At 43.1% G+C, this 23,291-nt stretch overlaps 1 protein-coding gene across 5 annotated transcripts in view; it reads left to right on the top strand.

Moving 5' to 3' along the window:
- The window catches only part of wdpcp (WD repeat containing planar cell polarity effector), a 78,878-nt gene that overhangs the window by 13,037 nt on the left and 42,550 nt on the right, over window positions 1-23,291 (top strand). For 3 of the 5 annotated variants that reach the window (XM_030070939.1, XM_030070935.1, XM_030070936.1), the window contains 8 exons: window positions 3,769-3,842; window positions 4,542-4,664; window positions 10,812-10,896; window positions 14,291-14,335; window positions 17,730-17,780; window positions 19,570-19,640; window positions 20,638-20,697; window positions 21,592-21,706. In XM_030070939.1, the coding sequence (XP_029926799.1) occupies window positions 10,836-10,896; window positions 14,291-14,335; window positions 17,730-17,780; window positions 19,570-19,640; window positions 20,638-20,697; window positions 21,592-21,706 (403 nt within the window). In that variant the 5' untranslated portion in view covers window positions 3,769-3,842; window positions 4,542-4,664; window positions 10,812-10,835. The remainder of the gene's footprint in view (window positions 1-3,768; window positions 3,843-4,541; window positions 4,665-10,811; window positions 10,897-14,290; window positions 14,336-17,729; window positions 17,781-19,569; window positions 19,641-20,637; window positions 20,698-21,591; window positions 21,707-23,291) is intronic. The other 2 variants (XM_030070937.1, XM_030070938.1) reach the window with 2 other exon arrangements.

Raw genomic sequence — 23,291 nt, 5'->3', positions numbered from 1 at the left:
GCAGTCAAGTGATGCATTTTCCTGTCTGTTCATTCTTCTAAAGCACACTGCTGGTTTTTGTTTGCATCACGGTACTGATTGCATATATTCTAGCAAACATCTCTCTCTCTCTCTCTCTCTCTCTCTCTCTCTTTTTCTTTCCCTCCTTCTGTGTCTCATGCGTTGCCGGTGCTGTGTTTGTGTTTCTGCTCCAGGCGTTGGGTAAATACCTCCGCTGGAGTAGGTTTTCCCCCTCTCTCCACCTTCCTCCCACCATTACCTCCTCTAATGACGTTTACACATCTACTTAGAGGAGCCTCCACTCATCGCAGTGTCTCTCTTTGTCCGTCTCTCTCTTTCTGTCTCTCTCTCTCTCTCTCTCTCTCTCCCTTTAAAACACACACATTACACGCACACACACACACATTCACAAAGTCGCACTAGGGCTGCACGTCGTAAGTTGTAATGCAGATTATTTTGCTCTTGTTTCCTGTGTTGTCGTTAGTGGTCAGTTTCATTTTGCATACACCACACCCTGAAAGGAACCAAATAGTCCACACAGATATTGAACAAATAGACCTAATTATGTCAGTGGGGGCTACTGGTTATTATATAATTTTGGTGGGAATACCAAAGAAAAATGTAAGGAACCACAGTGATTTAATAAATAAATGAATGAATGAATGAATAAATGTAGTAACTGAAATCCTTAACTAACAAAATTACATTTTTACAAAGTGAATCCTCCTATTCTCTACAATCTATACAGGTATATTTACTTTCTCCTCAAAAAATTAACTAATGTAATTATTAAAGTCTGACCTTCCATGTTTAAATCTGAAAATTATTTTCAGGAATACAGGAAGGAATTTTTCTTGGTGCAGATGCATCTTGACAAGACGCGCTTCCAAACCACCGGAATTTTTAGCGAATGTGTTTGTATTTTTTGCTCCTTTTTTTGTTGTGAGTTGTTTCATTCAACAACACCAAGCGTCCTTTTTTTCCCTCTCCTCTTCCTGAACTCTTCAACTCCTCACCTCCGTGTGCCCTCCTTCCATACCTGCAATCTCACTCCAGGTGATCTACGTTTTTTTTTTTTTTTTTTTGTGTATACACACATACACACACACACACACACACACGCATGCTCAAGTACAAACACACACACACACACACATGCTCACATCACTCGACAATGAGACTCGCCCAGCGGCCATGTCACTCCAGCTTCATTTTCTTACTGATTGACATGTCCTGTAAAACACACACACACACACACTCTCACACATACACACACACACCTATACATGTATACAGAGTGACTGTACCTGTCACCTCTCCTGAATAGTATTACCTTTACCTCATTTTGTTCTGCCTGTCCATCACGTCCATTCTTCCTCCATCGACAGTTCAATGGGCTTGCGTGGTAGTGTGTGTGTGTGTGTGTGTGTGTGTGTGTGCGCGCGCGTGTGTGTGTTTGTGTGTGAGAAAGGTTTTGGCGTGCCGCCTGGCGCCACTTTGCCCACCCTCCATTCTCCTCCACCACACATTCTCTTGTGCTGGGACAGTTGAGAAGATGTACGTGTGTGTGTGTGTGTGTGTGTGTGTGTGTGTGTGTGTGTGTGTGTGTGTGTGTGCGCGTGTGCGTGTGCATGTGTGTGTGTGTACTGCCACTAGGCCTCACAGCACTTCTATTCTGAAGAGTGGAAGAGTCCAGTCTTGACTTCATTCTCTCTTTCTTCTCTCTCAGCAGGTTGAGTTCTGTAACCAGAGAGAGAGAGAGAGAGAGAGAGAGAGAGAGTACTTTAGAGGAAAATTTTCACCCTCTGATGCACTTACACTGTTATATATTTGTGATGTTTGATGCATTCCACAAGTTATTTTGCAAAGACGTCTTGTAATTAACTTATTTGGTGTGAACACCGTCCCTCAGCCTGTCTCATCTACGTTCAATATGCAGGCTCAGGGAGCAATAGACTGCCCAAGTAGGCCATCATTTTTATGCCCAAATGTAGAAATCTCGTTTATAACCGAAATTCCTCATTGAAAAAACTCACGGGCTTTAAAAGATTGTGCCTGTTGGGAGTTTGTAGTTAGCACAGCCTAGTTTCCTTTGCCAGTTGCTGTTTTTTTTTTTTTTTTTTTTTTTTTTTTTAAACCAGTTTTAAGGTGTTTTAGAGTGGATTTTTCCTTTAAACTTTGAATTAGCTGCCAGCTATGGTTAACACTATCAGTTGTGCCAAGGCCTAATATATTAGGAATGAGAATCAGCAGGCACCCCTCAATACACAGCCACAATATGTGGGGGCCTATTTGTAATTTTGCAATGTGTGGTTTTGGATTGCTTAAATAAGAAAACACACACACACACACACACACACACACACACACACACACACACACACAGGATTATTGGTACAACTAGTAGTGGAATAGACCTCCTCAGATCATCATGAGGATTTATCATCTTAAACAACTACTACTTTTAACAAAACTAAAAAATATTTTCAGAAAAGCATTCATCATCTGGGGCGCCCTGGTGGCTCACTGGATAAGAGCGCGTGCCATGTATCAGGGCTGAGTCCCGATCGCAGCGTCCTGGGTTCAAATCCCACCTCAGGCCCTTTGCTGCATGTCTTCCTCTCTCTCTCTCCTGTCTCTCTCTACTGTGGTTGTCAAGTAGAGCAGAAATGCCAAAAAATAATCTTTTTTTAGATTAGAAAAGAAAAGCATTATCTTTTTTTTCCCCCATAAAAGAACGGATCCTCAGTATAAGGTCCAATATTTTCTTAATCTTCAATATTATATAATATAAATCTGAAGTAGTCATAATCATAGTAAAGAACATCTTCAAGACGTTTCATGGATTTTAAAACAATGTGTTCTGTTTGAAAAGGACAATAAACATTAATAAACAAGGTAAAGAAAGATAGGAAACCCACTAACTGGTGAGCTGTGCTTTATGGAAATTATCAGCACCATCTTTGACCAATCAACTTGCTTTGATTAAATCAAATTTATTTGGTTTGTACTGATGATTACATTTATTTGACCATTAGACTTATCTGTTGTATAAAAAGCCCTGGTGTCTTCTGAGACCTGTTTTCCCCACACGTCTCTCTCTTTCTGCGACACACACACACACGTACACACACACACACACACACACCCTTTATCTGTTCTCTCAACAACCTCAACCATCCCATGATGCCTTGCTGTGCTGCATTGGACACATTTCAGGGCTTGTATTCTTTGTTTTATCTGTTTTGTTTCTCATTCCCAGTTTCTCTTTTTTCTTCTAAAGCATCTCTTTTGTTCTGAGATTCTGTCTTTTTTTTTTTGTTCTGATAGGAGACTAGAAGACTTCTCCCTCAAGGAGATAGATAAAGAGCTTGTGTGTTTTTTTTGTGTGTGTGTGTGTATTGTCATATGTATGTAAATGCATGTATGTGTAGGCCTACATTTCCTCCGGTATCACAAGGTTAAGAGATAGGAGAGCACACACCAGGGGACTCCGCATGTATGTATGTGTGTGTGTGTGTGTGTGTGTGTGTGTATGCAGCCTTTGCATACACACGGTCATATTCTGTGTAACTTATCGCAGCAAAAGTGATCGGAGTGTGTTTGCTGAAAGCATGACTGTATCCCTTCATGCAGTTTTTGATTGAGACTTGGCACATCAGATTGGAAAACGTGCAGAGACACACTCTCATATCCTCAAAATTGCATAGTTGTTGGCCTGCCTTTCTCTCTCAGTGTACATGTTGTTTGCTCTTTGTATGTTGGCAGCATTTGCTGAGTTTCCACGTGACAGCCAAAACAAGATGAAGCGGCAGGAGAGAGGGCATCAGCGACAGAGAAAGGTAAGAGAGAGGAAAACCGGGAAAACGTAACGGTGTCAGAAACAGTGAGACAAAGGAAACAAAAGAGGAAACACTGAGAGGGAAAAGAAAATGGTTGCTTAAAATGCATTCCTAAGAGATGAAAATAAAAACAGGGACGTAAGGGAGTAAGGAGAGGCAGTGAAATGATCGGAAAAGTCAGCAATCTGTAAACAGAGAAAGAAAAAGCATGAATTAAAAAGGGACTGAGAGAGGACAGAACAAAAGAAACACCTTACAAGAGGTATACTGAAATTGATACAAAGCCAGGTAAAAGCTGAAAGAAGGGGGGCAGTGTGATAGGTAATGAGGCTCTCACTGTGTGTGTGTGTGTGTGTGTGTGTGTGTGTGTGTGTGTGTGTAGGGGCGCTGGGGGAACAAGGCAGGGCTGTGATGGCCTTGTGTCAGTCACCCTATGGCAGCTCTTTAACCCTGTAATTTACCACATCACTCTCCCTGCACTGATGGGACCACTGAGCCTGCTGACAGCACTGCCTCTGGCGTGTGTGTGTGTGTGTGTGTGTGTGTGTGTGTGTGTGTGTGTGAGAGAGAGAGAGAGCAAATGTGTGTATCTGTGAGAGACAGAGTGTGCATACCTGTGAGAGAGGATTTTTGAGATGTCAAACAAAATCATGTCTGTGAAGCCGCCTTCATTTTGGGCCTCTCTCCCTGTTGTTGCAGTGAAGCCCGGGGCTCTCCCGCTTTGGCCAAGCCTCAAGAGGAGCCTCCGAACCTGGAGCAGGGCCCTGACACACCCCGGGGTGATCGCCAAATTCAAACATACTTGCTTATGACCTCGTATCTGTAAGTTGCCCAATGAGATGCCAGACTGAAGAAAACTAGTAGTTTTTCATGTGAAAATATTGCCCATGTGTTTTGGCTGAATAAGAGGATAAAAGAGAAGACACTGATCCGCAATGCATGAGGCCTCCTTGTTTTACCATGTAGGCTGGCACCCACAATCGCATGCAGTCTTTTTGGTGCACAGGAAGCGATGTGTTTTAAGAAGGACAAGCATTACACTGCAGTCTAAAGCTTATTGAACACGGCAGACGCAGCTCGGAAGGGATCAGCTTCTGCAAGATGTCCAGAAACAAAGATCTCTGGAAAGTCTCCAAGCAAAAAAGAACAGCGATAAGCAGTGCAATTAAACAAGAATCAATATTGGCGTGGACAGGAGTCAGAGGAAAGACCTCAAGGCAAGGCATCTAAACCAATGTAGAGATGACCTCCTTTATAACAAGTTGAAAAAAAAAAAAAAAAAAAAAAAAACATCTGTGAAAAATAATGTTAACTGGCTTTTTGTCCAGTGTAAAGATGAGGCAAGATCAAAGCTAAGATCAAACCTGTGACCTTCCACTTCCGGGACAGTTTCTCAAACCATATGGCCAAGCTGTCCCAAAACCAAACTGTATCACTGAGGATCAGCTCTGCACAATAATGGCTAAAATGACAATTCTCCATATTTTGATACATATTGTTATCATAAATATTAATTAATATCATTATTTGAGGAGCAAAATTTCCTCTTTATATCAGCATCTCGATTGTTGTTAAGTTTAGCAAATGTTCCTAATGAAATTAAATGATTCAATGCTGATGATATGCTAGTATTCTTTGTTTATTAGTTTTGAATAGATACAAAATCAGGTTTGCAGCCCCAAAAGAACTTCTCTCCACACCTCAAAATGCCCTTTTTCTATTAATGGGCATTAAAATCTCACAATTCCTCAACAGGTTTTTTCACTATTTAAAATGAGTTCCTTTCATTCCCATTTATGAATTAAGACGTCTACATGGTTCTAATGACAGTGTAGAGAGAAAAATCACCTTAATCTGTCCATAAGCAACTGATTGTCCCTCCTGCCACACCATACATTTCCCTCTCACCTTGGCCAAGGAGAGTTTTCACCGGGCAAAATCAATGAAGAGATTTGAGATGTCTCTCTCCCGCCATCGCCCTATCTCTCTCTTTTTTTTTTCTTCCTCCTGCCTCTCGTCATCATCATCATCTCTTCATCTCCCCCTGTATCTTGTCTTCAGGTCCAGACAGCCTGTTTGGTTCTAACATCATTTTAGGACTCAGCTGAACAGTTTTGTCCTAAAAAATACACCAATTAATGAAATAATTTGCTTCTTAAAATGTTCAGATTCAAAAGTCAGTGTAAGTTGCGATTGTAATGACACCACTTCCAGACAGGCTGGTTGGATAAAGAAGTGGACATTATTTTATTCATCCGATCACATTGTTAGACCACATGGTGGCTGACATGCAGATTCAAATCAGCGCCGTCTCAGTTGCCTGACAGTCCACCTTGATGAAACACCCTGCCCTTGTGTAGAGTGCTCAGCTATGAAACAATAGTGCAGTGTTTAATTCTGGATGCTTTACATAAATATTTATTTGAGTTCAGGCAGTTGAGAAAACGAGCAAGAGATGTGAGAGGACTGCAAACCAGATATTTTAGAAAGGCTTCTATTGTCTCTCTTCCTCTTTCTCTCAGAGAGAACCAGGCTCAAATATTTACTTAAAGCTCTCTCTTTTGCTCTGTCTGACACACGCGCGCACACACACACACACACACACATACACACACATATCCAACAACATTCTTTCGCTCCTCTTTTTCTTTGCACACACACTCCACTCACACGCATACATACGTACATAGACTCACAGTTGGTAACTGCCCGTAGGGGAGAGTCAAAGAAGAGGCAGGGAGAGAAAGAGAAAGAGACACAGAGAGCAGACAAGGTCGTAGTTCCTGTGGACTGTCTTTGAAAGCGGAGTCGTATGTTTTCCCTCCCCTCCTTTGATGTTAAAGCAGCCTCTTTACCAGTGTAAAGACAGGATACAATAACCTCGACCCCCTACCCCCTCCTTCACCGGCCCCTACACACCCACAAAGCACCGCGGGAGGACAGGTAACCCACAGCAACCCCCAGCCAGAGATTAGAATGAGTGTGGCAGCTGTCCAGGACCCGTGCGACATGCTGCGTGTGGGCTTGTGTGCACACACAGACGTGCACATGTGTGTGTGCATAGGTGCATTCGTGTCATAGTGTGTGCACGTCTGTGCGTGAAAGTGTGTGACCATAGACGTTTGCTGCACAAACCTCGTAGATTTGAAATTTACAATCTCTAAGACAGAATTGTTCATTGCGCTAGTATGTGTGAATGTTTATGCATGTGACGTGTGTTTGTGTTGTGTATGAAAAATGTACATCTGTATTCTGCAGAAAACAAGTTGTATAATGGCTAAATTAAAAATCATGCTGATGTGGGCAGTGCATGTCGTGGTGAAATGATCAGTCAATTAAGTGATTTGTGGCACGACAGAAAATGAATCATTTGTAAGTTTGAAAAACAGTTAGTTGTTTCAGTCATTATCAGGTAGAAATGTCAAATATTTGCTGTTTATGGCTGCACAAATGTTTATTTCCTTGCTTTTCTGTTTCCTTATCAGTATTAAATGGTCCGACTAAACAATTTTCCATCACTTCAGACGCTGGTATCTTCTGACCAGCATTTCTTAGTATTTTAATAGACGAAGTGATCAAGAAATTAATAACAAAAACAATAGACAAAACACATCAAGAATGAAAGTAAATATTAGTTACAGCTGTAGTTACTTACCTGTATCTCAGGTATCACAAGTTTGAGAGATGGTGGAATAGTCATCTGATGACTGCCTGTGCGTATGTGTGTGTGAATATGAAGCATTTTAGTGCGCGTGTGTGTGTGTGTTTGTGTGTGTGGGAGCGGCTGGAGTGTGAAGTTGCTAGATAAACATGCTGATGTGTGGGATGTGACAGCGTAGGAGAATGGCAGCCATTGTGAATGGAGCCATCTTCAGTTATCATTTACCTAAGCACACACCAACACCTCACACATGCCCTTTCTCTCAGCTGAATTATTTTCTCTCTCTCTTTCTCTCTCTTTGTGTGTGTGTGTGTGTGTGTGTGTGTGTGTGTGTGTCTCAGTTGCCTTACTCGGTACCTACATGGTCTCAGCCCTCATGGACATACATACAGTAATATAGCCTTCCTCAGAAAACCACATGCACTCGCCCATTTGCTCTCTCGTTTCCTGTATCTCTGTCAGCCCCCTTGTTTCCTCTATTCTGCCATAAATTCCCTGAGACCCCGACAGCTTCGCAGAACAAGGTCTCAAGAACTTTTAGGCCGGCCGAGCTGGCAATAACTAAATGAAAGATGGCTGAAATGAGGTTTTCCCTCCAAAAAGGCTGACTTCCTATTAAAAAAAAAAGCTGGTTAGGAGAGGATGAAAGAATCCTCTTATGTCAGTAAACTCGTTATGGCGTTGCTGCCGTGCTGGCCCCAGCGTTTCCATGGCACCCGGCGTTATCTGTGTGTATTTTTGTTGGGACTTGTAGTTTTGGGGGTTGAGTGGCAAAATGAGATTTTTTTTTTCCCTCCACACCAGCAGGAGCAAAAGGGGAAAGATAAGAGAGAGTCCCCTCTCAGCGTTAACGAGAGAGAGAGGATAGAGCGGAGGAGAGTATCCTTTCCTGGACAGATAGAGAAATGAATGGCCGACACAGCAATAGAGTCACACCTGTACTAAACTGCGCAGGCATTCTGAAATGGCCTGTGTCTAACATATATTCCTCTCACACATATTACACTGTGCTGATCCGGGTCCATCCCGTGCAGGAGGTAATTTACACCGAGGCTCATGCATGGGAAAATCCTATGGGCAGTCACCTTAATATCATCAAAAGCAGACCTGCGGTGGTAATAGTGACAGGAGTGCCACGGGTACCAATGGTAATTGCAGCTGTAGTAGATTTTTAATAGCAGTAGGATTTTAAGAACGGATGTATCACTTGTAAAGACTCAATAGTTGAAGCCACAAAAATGAAATCGTTTTCTCTTGCAAAGGGATGAGAACCATGCAGACTCAACAATCAAAGTGTGTGTGTGTGTGTGTGTGTGTGTGTGTGTGTGTGTGTGTGTGTATTCCATGTGTATTGTCAGTTGTGTCTAAACCGTCCTCACGTCAGTTGACCTTCGGCGGTTTTGATTTTTGCAGCTTTAAAATGATAGTTTGGGTTCTTTCCCATTATAGTGGTGTTTCGTTTTGTTTCCTGGGACACATCCACTTGCAGTCATTTTGGAGAGGAACAGGCCCGCTCAAGCCTTTCGTTCTCAAGCCAGGGAAGGAACTTACTGGTCAGACTTGGAGGATCTGTTGCACAGCTATGGAGCAGCAAATACTCACATCCCATATGGGGGAGAAACTGAACTTGACTTTAACACATCTCTGTATCTTTTCTGGGACAGCATACATTGTCTTACTTTTCAACACAAGATACACAGCATATAGTATTTTTTATTTTATTTTATTTTTTTTACTATTATTATGAATAGGGATGCATGGTATTGGATTTTTTTTTGCTGATGTCCAATATGCTGATATTTTGTTTTGGCCACCTACAATGCCGATATGGATATATGCACATATTTTTGTCCACCCCATTGCAGATAACATGTCTTTCCTATAGTGGAATAACATATTATTATGCATACTTTTATTGCTGCCACAGAAAAACAATGTTTTTCACTCATTCAAGCTTCCTTGCATGTGCAGCCCCGAGAAAAATCAAAATTACGGCATTGTGCTTTCTGGCAATCCTGACCATTACTGTACTAACCATAAACAGTCATGTCAGGCAAGCATTCAAAATGTAAGTATAGCAGAACTGTCGTAAATATCAAAGCTGGGTGGCTGCGCAAATGCTTGATCAGCTGTTAGACTGTTTGTGATAAAGGTCCCACCATCTTTAGTGTTTCAAGTTTTCCCATTTTCAACTGCTGGTGTGCCACAGAGAGACCAAAGCACATCTGGAACGTAGACTGTACAGTCAATAGCCATCAGTGCTACTGGGAAACCCCATTGAGAGGACGGCTCAGGTATAAATCCCTGTGTGTTCACTCCAAGGCCTCACTAGACAGGAAACAAACAACAGCTCAAATCTCCAGGAACTTCAGCTACCGCAGTGAGGTAGCCAAAGAAGAGGAGACTGAGAGAGAGCAGGAGGGGTAGCTGGCGACTGTCACAGAGCTGTCCTGTCTTCATTAGGAGACAGTGATGTGTGTGGAATGCTGCCTGCTTTGTCTTGGCTGTCAGCTCCAGAGAGTGTGTCCATCACTGCACGCCTGTGATGTGTGAATGTAGGTGCAAGCATCACCGCCCGTGACCTTGCCTCGATGTCAACCTGAGTTCATTGGCGTGTGTGGGTGGGTGGGTGTGTGTGTGTATGTGTAGCTCTCCATTTTTAATACAGTTGGTGCAGGGAATATGCACAGTAATAACAATGCTGCTGGTACCACTATCAGTACTAGTGCCACTGCTACCACTGCAGCTGCTACTACTACCGCTATTGCTGTTAATGCTACTAATACTACTACTTACAACTTCTTTATTGTCTGTATTATTATTTGCATGTGCTCTATAGATAATAAAAGAATAATAAATGCAAGATTGTTAGATTAAAAAAAAATGCTACACATGAATTAAAAACAGGATTGCAAAAAGGAAAAAATGAAAAATAAAATTTCTTGATGCTTGCCTGTGCAAGTGATTTAACAAGTGATTCATGACAGTGATTTTGCGGTTTGGGTGAACAGTTGGGTAACAACCGGCTGTTACCTTTGGCCTCAATACAAGTTTGTCTGTGTGTGTGTGTGTGTGTGTGTGTGTGTGTGTGTGTGTGTCTGTGTTAGCACCTACAGGCATGCTTTGCTTGACCCTTAGGCCTATTTATGTCAGTCTACACACTCATCTCGTCAAGATATACATCTGTGGCTGTGTTTGGTCTGCCCGATTGTTCTTCCCTTTTTTACAGCCATCCTCTCTCTCTCTCTCTCTCTCTCTCTCTCTCTCTCTCTCTCTCTCTCTCTCTCTCTCTCTCGTCCCCTCTGCAGACTCGGGTTACACTTCTTCATCAGATGGCGTTCTGCCTGGCTGAGCTACACTTGTGGTCCACCAAGAGCTCACTCCAAGTCAAAGGTAGCACTTATCACCATGTTCAATCTGCCAATAACTCTCTCCCTTTTCCCTCTATCTCCTCCCTTTTCTTTCTCTCACTCTGTTGCTCTCTCATTCTCTTTCTGTCATCACTCACTTTCTTTTCACACTTTCTCTTCACCCTTACTAGATGTACTTTTTCCATTTGACGGCTCTTTCTTTCGTCACTTACTCTCCTTCCAGCTTCACTTGTTCTCTTGTTGGAAGTTCTCCTGTTAAAAGAATGCAGTAAAAGCTGAATTGTTGTCAGTGGTTTGTTTATATGACACTGTCACTATGAACAGAAATTGTACCATGTTTGATGAGTAATTGTCCAGCATAACCTCAAATTACATTCATAATAAAGTAACTCAAACACACACACACACACACATCCATATATTTTCAAAGAACTGACGCTAATTAAACCTACAAATTTGGCAATGACGTCACTGGTGGAGGAACGGAAATCAGAGATGCTGAAATCAGTTATACATGAAAATTCAATCCAGACAACATGGAAAATGTTTTTTTTTTAGAGATGTAGAAAGCTGAAAGGTGGGCAAAAGCTGGGAAGTGTGTTGTTTGTGTTCTAACAATGCCTACAACTGAGTTGCTTGAAGTGAGAATGCAAATTTGTATGATTATTGCACAAAACTCAAATTATACAAATCATAGCAAATGTGCAAGTTCTTGATATAATTATACACATTTACACATTGAATGAATGTGAATTGTCTGGAAAATTTTCTTACATCATATGGAGAAATAACAAAAATAACAGGAAGAAAGCTGCTCAGTGGCAACAGACATGCTGAAAAAGCGGTGACGATCCAGACTTGAAAACAGATCCTTGCAGAGGGGAAGAGGCTTCACACTTATATCAAGAATCTCCCTCCGTATAAAAAGTACCTGTGTGTACGTGGTTAATAATCATATTCCATGCCTCCTCTTCTCCACAAGGTAATTCCAAGAACTGCCAATCACGTTTTCGATTTTTTTTTCTCAGTTCAGTCCAGTTCAGTTCAGTCAAATCCAAGTCACGAAACTAACACAGTGAAATCACTTACATGGCCAAAGTGTTAGTATCAAATGCAGTACCAACAGGAAGAGAAAGTCGTCATGTCCTCCCATGCTGTTTGTGTTCAAAGGTGGCCATGAAGGAGAATGGGATGGTTCACACATTACATATTAAACCACATGAGGTGCAGCTACATCTCTTTGTCCTCTGGAGGTGGTTTGATCTTAGGGCATTAAAATGGAACACTTTTCAATTAGCTTTTTTCCCAAATTGAACCACAGAAAGCTGATAATTTGTAAGTTTTGCCCACCTGCTCATCTCAGTGCCAAACAAAAAAAGCAAGTAAAGCCACAGTGTTCATTATTGTGCTCACAGTGTCTTTCTACATTATACAGTCTTAACTGTGGAAACTGCACTACTCTAAGGAAGTTATTACACTCGGTCCACATGGGTTAAGCAGTTCAGCTACCTCTTGTGTGAACTGCACCATAATCATAGTCAAGAATGTCATCTTGGGTATTACTGCGACATCAACTAAATAATACTGACTGACGACCAGTCTCTGCCTTGCCAGGCCTGGTGGGCGGAGTCTAAGTTTGACTTGTCTGACACTTTTTGTTGTTGTCCTCCTCGCCACCTATCAGTCCATCTCTGTCAGATGAAAATGCTCTGTTTCTCCATTTTCTTGTTTTCCCCTCCCTTCCATTCTGTCTCGTCTTTCACAGTCTGCTGAGCTTTAGACGAAGATAGTGTCTCTCAGAGCCTGGTGTGTGTGTGTGTGTGTGTGTGCGTGTGTGTGTGTGTGTGTTTAAGGTATGACAGTGTGTATATCCTACGTGACGGTGACATATCGTTATTTGTTTGTTTTTTTCCCCCCGCTGTGTGTGCTTTGCTATCTTGGAAAACTGTGGATGGATACACTGGAGCGAGGAGGTTTGGTTGGTGAGGTGTGACGCACCCTATCACCACCTTTCTTTCAGCATATACATCCGCTTCAGAAAACAGTCTATAGATTCATAATGGCAAAAAACAAAAAACAAACAAACAAACAAACAAACAAAAAACACAAGGCAAAATGAATGTATATTGAGCATGATTGTGCAAAAGGAAGAGTTTTTAGAATAATAATGTGCTCTGTGTGTGTGAAAGTTTGCAGAGCAGACCAGATTGAGCGTCTCCATTCAGCCATAGCCTTCTAACAGCTCAGTGCCTTGCTCGAGAGCCCCTCAGCAGTAGGTACTGAGGAAAAGAGAGAAGGAACTTATTTCTTTTGGCCCTTTTCCACTGCATGGTAGCAGCTTGACTCAAATCTGCTTGCTTTTTTTGTTTTTCCATTGAGCAAAAGTTGGCTAATCTCGTAGTTACACCAATATTGTACATGTGATGCAGCCATTTTAAGTTGATCTTTTTGATTTTTTTTTTTTAGAATAAAACACTTGTGTGGGGGGCTGGTAAATGAAATCCAGAAAAGTAAAGCGAGCAGAGTTTATCCAGTGCCATGCAGTGGAGAAGAGTCTTTTTTACCCACACAGGAAAGAGAGAGGGAGGACATGCCTGTATACTTGTGACTGTGTGCATACATATTAGTCTGCATTCATAATTGTTAGTTAGGTCTTCATTAGATACCCCATCAACAACTACTTTAGGGTCCACATATGGGCTTGTGTGTTGGTGGGTGCATGTATCTGGGAGTATGTGTGTGTGTATATGCAGTAGCAGCAGCAGTGAAGTGATAAAGAAACGATGTGTTGTGAGAATCAGACCCTGGCTGCATTTGGTTTAGGCCTGCAGGAATAAAAAAAGAAAAAAGGCTCAGCTCAGCATTTTGAGTGTGTGTGTGTGTGTGTGTGTGTGTGTGTGTGTGTGTACCAGTGTTCATATATGCATGTACGAGTGTGGGCATGTGGAGGTGACTGTGTGTTTGCTGTCATTGTCTTAGTTGTTCTCTGTATCCTTTCATCTGTCTGTATATTTTTATGTGCACTTGTATGTATGCATGTGTCACTACGTATAGCGTGGGTGTGCATCCATGTGTATGGTGTCCATGTGCATGAGTGTGTATATAGATTGCAAATGTGTGCGTGTGTGTGTGTGTGTGTACAAGGCAGGGCCTGTCCCTCGGGTGGAATGGGTGAAGGCACACTCCTGTCTTTATTAATACCCCTCTGCCCCCTCCGATTTGGCCCAGACCCCCCCCCACCCCACCCCTTTCCAGGGTCTTATCTTAACCGCGGTGCAGGCAGACGGGACAGGCCACCGGCTGATAGCGATTGTTTATCCCACGGTGCAAAATTGCTGATCTGTCTTCTGCTTTTCCCTGACAGCTAGATGTTCATCTCTTTCTCTCTCACTCTCTCTCTCTCTCTCGCCCCACAGATACGGATATTGGCACCTATCAGTACTATGATAAAGGAGAGCCAGGTAAATAGTGTTTATATTGGATGTGTGTTTGTGTTTAAGATAAGTTGCATTTGTCTTCTTTTTGAATGTATGTGATTTCCTTATATATGAAGAAGGGCCTTCAGCTGCCTCCTGCGCTCATGCAAGCGACAAATACACACTCGTTGGCTCACACACACACACACACACAAGTACACAGAGGTTATTAGTGCTGTATATTTCTATCTGGTAACCACACATACACACAGTGGTTATTAGTCCGTTGGATTTACTCCCTAAAACCTTCCACACACACACACACACAGGTTATTAGTGAACCACGTTTCTATCGGTTACACTCCCTGTGTTCCTGTTGACCCGGGGTCCTGCCGCACGGTGATAGGAAAACTAAACTGTTGACTTTCTCCCAGATCACATAGCAAGAGGCCCCATGTAGTCCTGCCTCATTCTGCCTCAGGCCAGGAGGTTTCCCTTACATTGTGTTCAAATCAGGAAGCACTCAACGCGCTGTCCCATGGTCCCAGCAGTCTAGGAACAGGATTTTTCTGTTTTTTGATGATCCATTGACCCCTTTTACTTTGACTGTAATTTTTGTCTTTCTATACTGATTGAACTTTGACAAAACATGGTGAGATGATGCATCTCCTCCTTACACTTCAGCATTTTCAAAATTTTAGGTCAAAACAAGATTGGCCTAGAGGGGGACTATTTCATCTTTCCATTGTTTTGTACTATTTTTTGTTTCCGTCTTTCTTTTATTTGTTTTTGTGATGAGATATACTTTTAAATGACATGTTTTTGTATCTCACCTGTACATACTCAAAATTTCCATTTCTTAACTATATAGTATTGTGATTGGCTTAAGCATAGTGTATACACCCTCTCCTTACCTTCTTCCTCTGCCTATGAATATATCCCGAATAGGTTTCCCTCTACCACTTTTTCCATCTTTCTCTCTGTCTCTTTGCATGCTTGTCTCTTTGTTAGTGTGCATATCTCTCTCTATACTGTATGTCTTCATCTCTCTTTCATTCCTTTTCTTTTCTCACCATGTATGTTTTGTTCTCCCTCGCTCTCTCCGTCTCTGTCTCTCATCGTGGGGTTCTCTCCCTCCTCTCTCATCTGAGAAGCTGCCTTCTCTTTCATTCCAATCTTCAGTGGAGAGACGATGCTCTCGCTCCAAATCCTTTCATTTGGAGGATTACTAAAGTGTGGCTTGATATCAGAGTGGCGGGAGGATGAGGAGGAGGAGGAGGAGGAGGAGGAGGAGGAGGCGAGAGACGGAGCAGGAGCAGGAGAGCGGAATCACTGTCCAAATGTATCACCACAGTTTCTCACAGGGGTGTAACGATATGCTCGGGTCACAATTTGATTGGCTATACAGTAGATTACATTAGATTAGTAGATTGCTTTATTTGCTACAGGTTTAGTCTGGGCACTGTGGCACTGACTCTCAACGAATCAAGAAAAAGTTTGTGTGTCCTCAGCCAGAATGTGAGGAAATTCAAAACACAAGGATTTTTCTAATATTTCCTCCATGTTTTGGCTCTACATACTTAAAGGCCCATGCATGATGCTATTTAAATGGAAGCCAATGTTTCCTACTCTGTGTGTGAGTGTATGTGTCTGTGTGTGTGTGTATCCGTACATAGTTGATGATCTCAAAATTAAATGCAATTTTACATTTATTGGAAGTTGCTGTGGCTAACAATGACGGTTGGAATTTGAACATGAAGTACATTTCTTTGAAGCTTTTTTATGAATTCATTTTGTGTTGCCGCTACATCATGTAACACTGGGAAGAAAACAAAAATGAGACAGCTGGACAACACATAAGGGAATGAGCAGTGCATGATACACAGTCCATGATTTTGAAAAAATCGCAATATCGTGAAATAAGTTCAAATGAAGGTTGCAGTTAAATGTATATAGTGTACAGTTTCATGATAATTTGGAACAAAATAAATTTTATTGTTGTGCTTTGCTATCCAGTTCAAGGCAACAATCAATCAAGCACATGCATGGGTACCTGCAATTTTGTGTGTGAGTATATATGCGTGAGTTTGACACCTCTGTCCATCCCCACAGTGCTCTGAAAGGTTAAATGTCAGTTCCAGATCTCCCCAGCAGAGGGAGTCCCAGGCTTGTTGGTGTGGCTGTGGGGGTCCCTGCAGCCAAAACCCCCCAGCCCTCCCCACCCTGCCCCGGAGCAGGTGCCCATGTCTGGGCCTGTCTGGCCCCCTCACTCCCTTATCTGATTAATACTACTAATCCTGGAGGTGGTCCTGCCTGCCAGAGAGGCCTGCCACCAGACAGACTACTTTCCTGCTTGGGGCGGCTGGTTAGAGAGGTCTGCTTGGCGGGTACACTATGTCATGATGCAGCCTCTTGGAGTTATGGGGCTGTTAGGGATCAGTGCGTGTTCTGTCTGTGATACTCCACACCGTAATGCAAATAAACCAGAAGCAATTGTCCTTGGCGACATGTTTGCATACACATAGCACCAGCGCTTTTAAAGTAATCGCTGACATTTTCAAATAAATAAATGTCTTTTTTTTCCTCCAACTGATATACCACAGTGTAAACGAACCTATATCCAGTCCACGAACGTGTCTGGTAGATCTTTTTGGAAAACAGTCTTCTCGCATTAACGTTTTTAAGTTTCCAGCAGCAGCAACAGCAGTTTGTTCGGAATAACTAGAAGAACTGAGAAGCTCGCATGAGCAGTGAGAGTCAGCATGGAGCGCCACCTACAGAAACTCAAACTTCTTCGGCAGATAATCTAGAGAAAAAGACGTAACACTGCTGACACTGTTTGATTGACAGGTGATCTCTGGGAAGTGTAGTGCAGAAACATAACAGTGTTGTGCACGTAGCACCAAACATTGAAACATAATTTGTTTTAAATGAAGAGCTCAAGTATTTACCACTGTATGCCCCTTTTGCCTTCCCTTTGTATGTGTGTCATGACATAAACTAGACACAGTCATATGGGTGGATCATAAATGATGTGTGTTGAAAGTATGTTTGTTTTGAATTAGTGCAAAGAGATGGCATTAGTAAGGGAGGAACAGATAACGGGCACCGATGCGCTTCTTTGAAATTGGATTTAATACCTTGATTTTTGGATTTTAATTTTATCTTTACATTTACATTTTAGGGATTTAACCCAGGCTGTTAAACAGAGTGACTTACAAATATGACTGAAGTCTAAGATCACCAACATTACACTAAACCACTCATAGTGGCCTTGCAGTATTCCTGGGACCCGAGGAGTGCAATTATGAACAATAAAGCTGAGTCCTATGAAGACGTATCTCCCCATTAACTTAAAAATGGGTGAGTGATCGGTTTCTGCCTTTTCCCTACTTTTATAATGTTCCTGATCACACCTCCCATTTGTCCATTTTCCCAGCCAATCCACTGGAGCATCACTACTACAAGGAGAAACTCCATTTTTCTGAGGGTAAGTTTCCAGTAGAGGAGTTCAAAATAAGTGAGTTAGATTATTCACCCTCCATGTGCGGGTGTGTGTGTGTTTTTGTGTGTGTGTGAAGATCCTACCAGTGGATGACCATCTTACAGAAATCACCGCCTTAGTCAGTCAACCGGTATGCTCTCTTTAGTCTGTTTCTCTTTCTGTCTTGTCCCCTCTCTCTCTTTCCTTCCCTCTCTCTCCCCTTTTCACCCAGTAGTGGAATACAAACACCCTTATCAGGAGACAAACACTTGTCCCCCTGCCCTCCCTCCCTCTTCCCTCTCTCCCCTGACTCCCCCTCTTTACCCCTCCACCCTTACCGTCTTCATTTGCATGCATCTGTTTACCTCCTCTACCCACTCGTTCTTAATGGACGGCCCCTGTTTCTTAATGCATCGTTTCAGTAGAGATGACGAGAGAGGCTGCAAAACAAACAGATAGGACCGCGATAGCACCCTCTCGAAAACAGCAGACCTTCCTCTCTTCTCTCTCGCTGAAGTTCACACACACGCAATCAATTATCCATTTTTGTTTCTCTTTCTTTTTTTTTTGTCACATTTCTCCCTCTGTGTTTAAGCACTAGAAATGGAGTGAGGAGACTCAGGGGAAAATGGAGGACTGGGAAATAAAAATGAACAGCCCTTGGTGTGGCATCTGCGGAGATATGTGCGGCTAACTGTGAGGTTTGCCTTTGGGAGATAACTTGAGAGCACCTAAAGTGCTCACAATGAAATATTTCCTTCTCCTTGAGCAGTGGTTTGCGTGTTTTGAAGGGGCATTATGCTCTCGCAAGAACATTTTCACTGTGATAGTTCACCTACATCAGTATGCAAACGGCAAACTTACAATTTTAGCTTTTCCAGGGATACATAGTCACCTTTTGTTTCAGAATTATAGATATAAAAAATTAGTTCAGAACATCAACATAGTATAAAGGACAGTGATTGATATAGCTGTAATTCTCAGCCAGTACTGGGAGTGACTGTTCATTCATTCAAATGTTTAAATCGTTTGTTTATAATATTAATGTGGGAATCTTAGCAGGCAGGAATTCCTGAAACAAGTGAAATAGCACTGGAAATATCTGTGATTATCTCATCCCAATGGTAGATTGTTTCACTCATTTTAGGAAAAACACGATTTTGACACTGAATATGACTCTAAATGATGGACATTTTTTGCAGTGCAGTGCTCGGTACAAAGTGATCATACTGTGTTTTTCATACTTCAATAAAAACTGTCAATTACCAAACCGGCAACCTTTGAACGTTGGGCCAGCTGGAAGAAGAAAAAAAAAAAAAAAAAAAAAAACACACACACTTCCCTCAGTAACTTCAAGGTGCCCTGGTGGCAGGCAGTTTGCCCCCATTTGCTTCAATGTAGTTTGTCCAACAGTAGAAAACTGTATTCATAATAACAACTACAAGTGTAAATGCCTGCTGTGTGTATGTGAAGTAAGGCTGAAGCAAGATGGTGTGAGCATTGCATTTTGGATCACCTGTTCTATTCCACCTGACGCTCCCCCCACACCCCTCCTGCTAACCACTTAGTGATGATATATCCCTCCATTTGTCCTCCATTCATGCTTTGACCTCAGCCCAGCTCATAAAATTCTCCCCTTTTGCACCGTCGGCCTGGGTTTCCGGTGCCAAGTCCTTCCGAATTCCAATGAATGGCTTTTTTTTTTTTTTTCTCTTTCCCATCCCCTGTGTTTTTCTGTGATTTAAAAGTTCGAGTCACATGATCACCCTGTACTTCTTGTGTTTTCCCTCTGTAGCTCGAGGCTATTCGTGGACCCCCAGGAACCGCCGTCCCGAGAAGCTCCGCGATTCGCTAAAGGAGTTGGAGGTACCCGCCTTCTCCGTACCCCCTCCTCAACCGCCCGACTCACACACACACACACACACACGCAATCCTTCCCTCCCTCCCTTCCTTTTCTTCCTCCCCCTGGGGATTTTCAGAGTTTTCCCTTTCCGAAACGCCCGATTGATTAACAAATAGGGGCATTCTCTCTCTCTCTTTTCTCTCTCTCTCTCTCTCTCTCTCTGTCCCCGTCGTTCTCCGTCGCTCTCCTTTCTCCTTCTCCTCTCTCATCACCTCTCTTTCGGCCGTGCTCTGTCATCGAGGGGGATATTTGAGGGGATCAGGGGGCTGCAGGCTGCCCCCCCCAACACACACTCCCTCCTTCCCCTTTCCTCCCCCTTCCCTTCCTCTCTCCTCATCCATCCATCCCCCTTTTCCTCCACCCTCCACCTCTGCCCCCCTCTACTTGTGGCAGTACAGACCTAGCTTTGTTTGCTAGGACCTGACTGTGGCTGCTTCCACCCCCGACCCCTCCCCACACACACCCACCTCCCTCTCTCTCACCCCTAACCATTGTCTGAAACCAGAACACCCCCCCATCACACACCCACCCACACACACGCACACACGCACACACACACACACACACACACACACACACACACACACACACACACGCTTACCTCCACACCCTCCCCTCTCTCCTCCCCTTCAATCACCCCAGCTGTGTTTGGAATGTGGCAGGAATGACTGACCCTGCTCTCTCTCTCTCTCTTACACACACACACACACACACACACACACACACACACACACACACGCACACACGTACATGCACATGCACTGACATGCATGCATACAAGCCTTACCTGCATCCTCTTTCAGCTCCCTTCCACTCCTCCTCTCATGGTATCTCCCTCTCTCTCTCTCTTTTTCTTTCTTTCTTTCTTTCTTTCTTTCTTTCTCTCTTTCTCTCTCTCTCTTTCTCTCTCTCTCTCTCTCTCTCTCTCTCTCTCTCTCTCTCTCTCTCTCTCTCTCTCAGGAACTGTTGCAGACCAACAAATGCATTCGCACCAGATGGAGGAACAAGCACTGCTGCCAGGTACACACCCTCCTCAGCCCATCACCCACTGTACACATGCACACGCATAAACACACACACACACATACACACACACACACACAAACACACACATTCCTTTCTAGCTTCAGGTAGTGACCCACACCGGTCAGAAACTGTAAAAGCTGAACGAGCCTCCCCCGGTCCGCCCAGACCGAGCCGTAGATGCAGAGCTTCACTGGACTTTAACAATCCAGTGAACCCTGGACTGCTGAACAGGCCACTTTTATCTAACAGGGCTGGGATGGGATGCTTAATTGATACCTCATTTCACTTGTCCAAGTGAAAGCCAAGTCCACCTGAACTGGTTGACCACAATGCAAGCAAAATATGGAATTATTTTGCTTACAGAGACCCTAAAAGGTTTCCAAAATGAAAGGATGGTTTTTAATGTACATTAAAAGTAAAAAAAAAAAAAAAAAAAATCACACCCAAATTCATCACTATACCACAGCGTTCTGACCCTCTCTCTCTATCTCTAGCATGAAAATTTCCTAAAGAAAACTCCATAATGGATATATGCATTGCTGCAGTGTTTAAAGGTGATAACAGAATTCACCATCAAAATATTGTTCAATTTATTGTGGATTGGGATTAAGAATAGGGGTAAATGAATGCACAGTGCAGTCCAAGTATGTATCGATGTTTTCTGTAATTCCAGGGTGGACTTACTCAACTTATTTGGCCCATTTGTCTAACATAAGCATTCCTCCTAGTTTAGCAGCGGTCACAGGTTGAGGTTGTTTTATTCACTGTTACGGTTAGGGTTGTGGGAATTAATGGAAATAAGTTATAATACAAACATCACAAATATAATTACGTGTGTGTGTGTGTGTGTGTGTGTGTGTGTGTGTGTTTTGTGTGTGATACTTGCAGTTGATGCTAAGCAGTGGAGTCCTGGTGACCCTGACCCTAAATGGACCCCAGCTGGACAGAGTATGTGTAGACCGCACACTAGTGAGCCGACTACCAGCTAACACAGTCACTGATGGTAATGGTTACAGCACACACACACACACACACACACACACATACACACTCTAAATATTTCCTATGAATGATCTCTGCCCTGCATACCTTCAGGTAAATAGGGAGGGAGTGTTTTTTTTTTTTTTATACTTGTACTTTGTGTGTACTACTTTGCATAGAATTTTGCAGATAACACACTTGTGATGGCAACCTGTATGTTAAAGCCTTAAGACCCTTGAGGACATGTGACTAGTCACTGTGACTAGTCGCAGTCGCATAACCACCATGCATGCCTATATAATCTCAGTAAAAATGATCTTGATAAAGAACACCCTCTCATGTTGACGCTTCCCCTGATTTCAATTACAATTTATGTTAGAGTGAAATATTAGAGGATCGTTTCCATTATACGCCAAGCTACCTAATACTGCTGGCGCACACACACACACACACACACACACACACACACACACACAAATGCATATAGACACATTCTAAGATCCCTGCGTAGTGTTTCAGAGCTACAGATTTGCCTATAGCTCACTTTCTATATCCTCGCACCTGCTGACCACTCAAACACACACCCATACACACACTTGGACCGCTCACTGCTCTTATACACGCCGTGTTGTCACACAAACACACACTCTAACTCCCTCTCTCGTGCACGCCGTCTCTCACACACATAACAGGTGCCACAGGTGAGCGAGGCGACTCTGCTACCTAATTGCGGGCAAATCCTTTTGTGCTGTGTGTGTCCAGGGGCCTCCCCTAAGAGCATCCATCAGTGTTTTTCCCTCCATCGTGCTTCCCTCCGGGGAGCACCGCCCCCTTGCACTGCACTCCCTCGCTCTGCAGACCTGGCAAGAGAGAATAAGGGCCATGGACACCGGCCCAGATCTGCTAATTATTTCTTTCTTTCTGTATCAATTATTTGTTCATAACATCGCCCTCCCTGCTTCCGCCCGGGGTCTCCAGACACCTGATAAAGCCCCCTTACTACACACACACACACACCCACACACTCACACGGATGTGCACATGTACACTTGTTCACACACACAAACATATATACGTTTAATCACGGCACACTCACACACATTTAAACACTTACCAACACACAGGTCCAATTGCATTTACAGACATACATGCACAGAGACAGGAACAGACAAACACACATACACAATGGCACACACTAAGGTACAAACACACACACCTAGGTACACACGCACCCACTCACCTCCCGCTGCGCTCCATTCAAAGCCTCAGAGGCACTAATTATTTGAGTAATGGTTGTGAGAGGGTGGGTTCCGGGGATTGTAAGTGTGTGTGTGTGTGTGTGTGTGTGTATGTGTGTGTGTGTGTGTGTGTGTGTACATGGGCCGGTGGGTGGAAGGGTGTAGTTTAGAGGCTGCTCTCACATCTGTCACTTGTTAAATTAGTCTGAGACAATTAGAATAAAGAGCCAGACCAGATAACGCTGCCTAAGACATTTACAACATACAATTACTGAGAGTTTACAATTACAATTAAAATTATGTTGTGACTGGTGTTTGAGTGTATGTGTGCATGTCTGTGTGTGTGTGTGTGGTTGTGTGAAATCCAGG

This window comes from Myripristis murdjan, chromosome 15 (assembly GCF_902150065.1).
Source record: "Myripristis murdjan chromosome 15, fMyrMur1.1, whole genome shotgun sequence".
Lineage (NCBI taxonomy): Eukaryota > Metazoa > Chordata > Actinopteri > Holocentriformes > Holocentridae > Myripristis > Myripristis murdjan.
This window is presented reverse-complemented; position numbering and strand designations above follow the sequence as displayed.